This window comes from Pinus tabuliformis, chromosome J (assembly GCF_031772625.1).
Source record: "Pinus tabuliformis cultivar Carrire ecotype Pingquan chromosome J, CPIR1, whole genome shotgun sequence".
Classification (NCBI taxonomy): Eukaryota; Viridiplantae; Streptophyta; class Pinopsida; order Pinales; family Pinaceae; genus Pinus; species Pinus tabuliformis.
Window position 1 is genome coordinate 140,453,473 of NC_142295.1, and position 6,570 is coordinate 140,460,042.

Genomic DNA, 6,570 nt, shown 5'->3' on the forward strand with positions numbered 1-6,570 from the left:
TACTAGCAGAAAAGGCTACAGTTGCACCAATGTAGGCCTATTGGAGCAAATGGGAACCCATAGTCAGATGGAGGCCTTGGAAATGGACCGACTGGGGCTCTAGGTTAGGGAAAAGGTGAGTTTTCTAAGGGATTGGACACTTGGAGGGGATTGGTTACTCCTGGGGATCCTGTGGCACCCGAGGGGGGTTAGTAAGGTGTAGTTGTGTCAACTCCATTTTTTAAGGTCATCTAGGAGGTTGAGTCATATCATAGTAACCCTGCATCTCATGTTTACTCTAGGTAAGCCTCTGAAAGTGGGTAGATGTGAGAGGAGGCGACGTTACAATAGGAGAGGAAGAAAATTTTATTCTTTCCTATGGATTCACTTTCCCAGTGTAAACGATAGGAAATATGTGGAATGCTTTCTCATGAATCCATTTTTGCTTTGGAAAGGGGGGAATGTACGTTGTAGGATTGATTGTGAATCTTCATCCCTTTTTGTGAAAGGAAAATCCTTTTTTTGAAGGAGAATCAGTAAAGTTGGTTAGTGGATTGATGTAGACCCAAAAATATAGCCTTCTAGCGAATTTCGTTATCAATTGGTTGAGTATTCTGGTTATTTAATTGGTTTTTTATTGTTCTTGAACATTTGATTTATGCAAGTGTGATAAATTGAGAGACTTTTTAAATGTAATGAATTAGTATTGAAGCTTGAAGAACTAATATTAGATCACGTATATGATGCACAAACCATATACATAGGAATACTATCTACACTTGGTAGAGTTCTTGTATAACAATGGGCGTCAATAATCATTGAAAATGAGCCCATTTTAATCTTTATATGGTAGAAGATATAGGACATCAATGATCTAGGATAATTCAATAATCAGTGCTTAGGCTAGAAATTGTTAAGGGAATGGATAAGGAAGTTGCTAAAGTTATGTAAAATTTAAAGGAATCCCAAGATATACATAAATATATCCAAATCAAAGTAGAGTGCATAGATAATTCCATGTTAAGGATAATGTTTTTCTCTAACTAAAGCCAAAGAAGAGTTCCTTAAAACTTGGAAATTGTGACAGTTGAACACTAAGATATTGTAGGCCATTTGAAGTAATTGAAAGGAAAAGGTGCATGCAAAAGGTTGGTGGGAAAATATTCTCACATAGTTATGAAAGCATGGGCTATGTAAAATGATTATAGGAATGGTAATAGGCCTAAATATATTTCACCAATAATCTCATTATCACCGATTTTAGCATTTATTTTGACATTCCCATGACTATACTCCATGTTTTTCATGTGATGTTGTCCAATACCATCTATGTAAAAATATATAAATAGATTCTAATTACCATTTTTAAAGGAAAATAATAGACATTTGATAAAAGAGTGATGGTTATAGGTGTGACACCAACCTCAAGACTCCATTCATCAAGCAAAGGAATATGTGCAATGCAATATAACACAATGTTTGCATTCCATTATATAATATTTCATTTAGACATTCTTTAAGACAATTTAAGGTCGATGTTAAGACCCCACACATTTTTCATACATGTTTAGAAACCTCATGCCCACAACAATACATTCAAATCCACTTCTTATTGTATATAAATGGACATTCTTATTGTAATAGTTATATACCACACAATAATATAAAATAACATAAAAAGTCATAAGAAGCTCTTATAACCAAAGAGATTCTTGAAGTGGAATAACAATAATATAAAATAACATAAAAGGTCATAAGAAGCTCTTATAACCAAGGAGATTCTTGAAGTGGAGTAATGACGCATTTGACTTGTAAATAATTTTCAAGGCCATTAGATCCAGATTCTCTCCCAATTCCGCTCATCTTGTATCCACCCATTGGACAGTCTCCACTCCCTAGAAGGTAACAATTGATCCATACCATTCCAGCACGCAAAGATCTAGTAAATCTATTAGCCACATTTATGTTTTTAGTAACAATTCCAGCTCCCAAACCATAAATTGTTTTATTTCCTCTTTCTATGGCTTCATCTATAGTCCTGCATTACACAAATCAATAACTTTATTAATTTCAAAATTACAGATATATACTATCTATATTAATTATTTTTAAAAAAATAATAAAAATAAAAATATTATAAACTTTTATATAAATTAATAATGATATATACAAATTAATAACATCTTTGAAACATATAAAAGGATTCAAAATTGTAAATTATTTTATTATATATCATGTAATGTATTCATCAGTAAAAATAAAAAATTCTAAATTCTTACTTGAATTTCAAAATAGACATCACTGGTCCAAAAATTTCATCTTGTGCAATCTTCATATCATCCTACAAAATATTTTAAAATAATAAATATCTAAAAAATATATTCTTAATATAAAAATATATTAATAATATAATATTTTTGTATAAATATTGGTTAAATATAAATTAAATTCAAGTCACCTGAACATCAGAGAATATTGTAGTTTCAATATAAAATCCTGGACCACCTAAACAGCTACCTCCAGCCACTAAATTAGCTCCTTCATCTTTTCCATATTGAATATATTTCAGCACCTTTTCAAATTGCAACTTGTCGATCTGAAAAGAAAAATTAAAAGTATCACATATAAAAATTTAGCAAGTATTAGATAAATCAATTGTGTAAGTGTCATCTTTCAAAAGCATAAAATACACCCAATAAAAATATTTAAACTTCTTATAAGAAGTAAATACAGGCTGTCCAAAGTTATCCCACTCAGAAAATAAATTACTTTGCCAAGTGGTCCTCCATAAAGTTACTATAGTTTATTCCATAACCATCCTATATAGAATATAGACATAGACATGGAAATAAGTTAATAATTATTAAGGGAAAGAATTGGCGGAAGATGAGATACTCTATTTGTGTTCTTATTCCAAACCAAAGCACATATATGAAATCACGCCACTGTCTTTTTTATTTATTCCATTTAGCTTAATAGTCAGATTTTGTTGGTTCTCCCCAAATAATGTCATGAAATGGAATATTAATAGAAGTATATTTGAGCATCCATACCAGCGTTGAACATCTAGATTGACCATTTCAAATCATATTATTACCGGTGTATTATGATTGTTTTTTATAATGTTTTTAAAAAGATTAAGATTTTTTATTTTCATTTATAATTTTTTTTGTTTAATGAGGAAAAAATGAAATATAATACAGATGATATTTATTAAAATTTATTTTTTAAAATTATAAATATAATATAATATAATATTTATTTTTATTATTTTTAATTTAATTTTAATATTAAAAAACCAATAACAAAATAAAAATAAAAATAAGATTAATAATAGATTTTGTAACTATATATTTTAATAATTTATAATTTAAATTTACAATTAAAAAATTTGAAATGTGAAATTCATTTTCTAAATTTTATAAATATATCTACCATTTTAACATTACGATTAAATTTTTACACAAAACAACATCCCAAGGATAATATATTTATATATATATATATATATATATTATAATAAAAAGTCAAATTAATAATTTATTGTACAAATAAAATAAAATATAAACTAGTTCTTTAACCTAGAATTGGGTGTCTATCAAATTTACTAAGAAAACTATTTTAAAGTGGGAGCAAGTTACACTCTTAAATTACTCAACATAATATTCTAGAATCTATATTCGAAAAAAAGAAAACTACAAAATATTCAATCAATTTTTAATCTTTATCTGCTCGGTCAATCTTAGTGGATGGGCTTCTCAAGTAGCTGAGAAAGGTGAAAGCACAAGACATTGGAGTTGAACCTTTGACCAGAGAAACTGACACTACTGAAGTGTACTGCAAGTTTCTACACATTTTCATAGAATTGTCAATGCTATCTGAGACAGTGCAATCTATGAGAAAGGTGCATGCAAGGCTTACCTGAGGGCCTTGATGGATCCCAGACTTAAAAGGGTCTCCGATCACTTGCTTCTTTGCTCTTTCCACAGCTTTCTTCACAAATTCATCATAAATGCTTTCTTGAACAAACACCCGTGAACCTGCCAAGCAGGCTTGCCCCTGCACAAATTTGATGACATATATATCAAAACAACATACTTGATGCAATGCAATACCATTTGCTCAATCTAATATTTTTTTATAAGGCATCTGGTTTGTATAGTCACATTGTTGCTAAATACTGCTAGATGGGCAATATCCACAGCTTCATCAATATCAGCGTCCTCCATAACAATGAGAGGGGATTTTCCACCCAATTCTAATGTCACAGGCTTCAAGTTGCTCTTTGCAGCAGCCTCCATAATAAGTCGCCCAACTTGAGTTGACCCTGTAAATGATATCTGAGTACAATCCAACACGGAGTTACAAACCCTTCATATTCTTTCACCGTATTCATTTCAATGAACTAATGATCCCTAAATGAAAAAATTATAGCATTTGCCATCAATGTATCAGCTTACCTTATCAATATCCATGTGGCTGCTCATGGCAGCACCAGCAATTTCACCAAAGCCAGAGAGCACATTAAGTGCCCCAGGGGGTATTCCTGCCTGCAGTTACAAATTATGGAAGAGACCACCTCCGATTAAAAAATTATTGGATTGGATCTGCAATATCTTGACCCTATTAAAATGATAATATAAATACCTCGCTGGCTAGTTGTGCACAATAAAGTGCAGTTAAGGGAGTCTGCTCTGCAGATTTGATAACCACTGTACATCCGCAGGCCAATGCAGGAGAGACCTTATTGAAAAACATTAGCAATGGAAAGTTCCAGGGTATTATCTGACCAACAACTCCAATGGGCTCATGCAAAGTATGGGCCTGATAAGGTCCACTCATCTTCAACGTTAGTCCATGGATCTTGTCAGCCGATCCTGCACATATTCATAGATACAAAATTATCAAGATCTTTAAAAGCCAAATGCATCATTTGGATTACAACATGATCCAAATCCAGATGTGTGAATGTGAATTACCATTACATTATTTAAATTTAGTACCATTACATTATTCAAATTTAGATTAATGAATTACAAAATACTGAGAAGAGAAAAAGTGAACTGATTTAAAAAGGTTATAAATTAGGTCATTTTTATTTTGAACAGCGGATTTTAGGAATATTTTGAAATCTGAAAAGGTAAAGGGTTAAAAAATTGACTTCCTATGATATTTAAAAAAAATTAAAATTGACTAGTGAGATTCCAATTTCTAATACCAAAATATTCCCAGAAAAAATCTGCTAAATATTTTATATTCCCAAAATCAATAATCCAGTTAAATGATTCTAAAATATTCCCACAATCCAATTCAGCGCTCAAATCCAAACTGAGAAAAAACAAACACACAAATAAGTTCATAGGTTTTTATTCAGGATATTTCACCAGCATAATATCGTAGAACCTGAAGAGAGTATGGTAAATCCATCATCCGAGACATATCCAATGGCTTTCCACTGTCAAAAGTTTCAAGAACTGCGAGCTGCTCACTGTGTTGCAACACCAGATCCGCGAACTTGTGAAGAATGCACCCTCTTTCCTGAACCGGCGGCAAGCTAATCCATTAAAAGAAGAAAGAGAAAAAACGCAGAAAAGAAACCAGAAAACAGCATAATATAAATATAGCAAAAGATGAACAATATTGATAAAGAAAGGGAAAAGAGAAAAAAACAAGAAAACAACATAATGCAGCAAAAGATGAACAGTCTTAATAACAATTATTACATAGCCAGACATGCGAGGCCATGGCCCGTGATCAAATGCTGCGCGAGCGGCTTTTACAGCCAAATCCACATCTTCTTGCCTGGCCTCTGATACGCTCGCTATCACTTCCCCTGTTCGAGGATCCAAAGTCTCGAACTTTTTCCCTGCAACAATACAAATAAATCAGCCCTAAAGATCTAAACACAAATCTTGATTTGACTTTAAAATACTGTGCAATGGATCAAGAAATTAAATACCTGAAACTGAATCTACAAACTCTCCATTGATGAAGAGCTTCGTATGCTTTACTGTAACTGCGGGGCAAACGGTGGCATTCGATTGGGAAGAAAGGGACGCCATCTCGGAGTTTCTTTTGGGGGAGAGAGAGGCTCCGAATGATAATCGAACGTTGCATACCGTGGCGCTCCTTACCATAATATATAACGATAATCATGGAGCCTCGGTCCTCGTTAACCTCAAAATCATCGTGTAAAGCCAAATAAAAGAATCATAAAAGAATAAAGGAATCATGGTGTGGAAATTAAAAACAAAAATAAAGACAAATAAAAGAATCATCATGTAAAGACAAATAAAAGAATCATAGTGTGGAAATTAAACTAGTGGTCTTTAGTGAGACTTTTTGGAAGCTTTTCGGTGGGTTTTTAAGTTAAGTTAGAGTGTTTTATATTACAGTTATTTTAGTTAGGTATAGATATAAATAAGTTAAAAGTATTTTATTTTATGGGATATAGATATTAATAATAAAGGGAAGGGATATAAGTAAAAGATATAAATAATATTAAGGGAGGAAGTGCTTTTCGATAGTTATGTTATTATGGTTTTTTCAAAATATAATAAAAGTTTATAGATCATATGTAATGATGATTTT

General features: G+C 31.6%; 1 protein-coding gene across 2 annotated transcripts; it reads right to left on the reverse strand.

The window, feature by feature from the left end:
• Positions 1-1,575: 1,575 nt before the first annotated feature.
• On the reverse strand, positions 1,576-6,077 carry LOC149226029 (aldehyde dehydrogenase family 2 member B4, mitochondrial-like). Of its 2 annotated transcripts, none has more exons than XM_089375198.1 (10): positions 5,939-6,077; positions 5,703-5,845; positions 5,364-5,517; positions 4,627-4,856; positions 4,440-4,529; positions 4,146-4,319; positions 3,901-4,038; positions 2,438-2,575; positions 2,259-2,320; positions 1,576-1,927 (listed from the first exon to the last, which is right to left on the reverse strand). In XM_089375198.1, exons 1-10 carry the CDS (start codon positions 6,039-6,041, stop codon positions 1,744-1,746), a joined length of 1,416 nt encoding a protein of 471 aa, XP_089231324.1. In that variant the 5' UTR covers positions 6,042-6,077; the 3' UTR covers positions 1,576-1,743. The 2 variants fall into 2 exon arrangements, with proteins under 2 accessions (XP_089231324.1, XP_089231323.1); XM_089375197.1 differs by having other exon boundaries at positions 1,577-2,017.
• Positions 6,078-6,570: the final 493 nt, after the last annotated feature.

Excerpts from the sequence above, each read along its gene's own strand:
- LOC149226029 (XM_089375197.1), bottom strand. The coding sequence starts at position 6,041 with ATGGCGTCCCTTTCTTCCCAATCGAATGCCACCGTTTGCCCCGCAGTT. Across the intron at positions 4,320-4,439 it reads GCCACATGGATATTGATAAG|ATATCATTTACAGGGTCAAC; the intron begins GTAAGCTGATAC and ends GATTGTACTCAG. Across the intron at positions 2,321-2,437 it reads CAATATTCTCTGATGTTCAG|GATGATATGAAGATTGCACA; the intron begins GTGACTTGAATT and ends AATATTTTGTAG.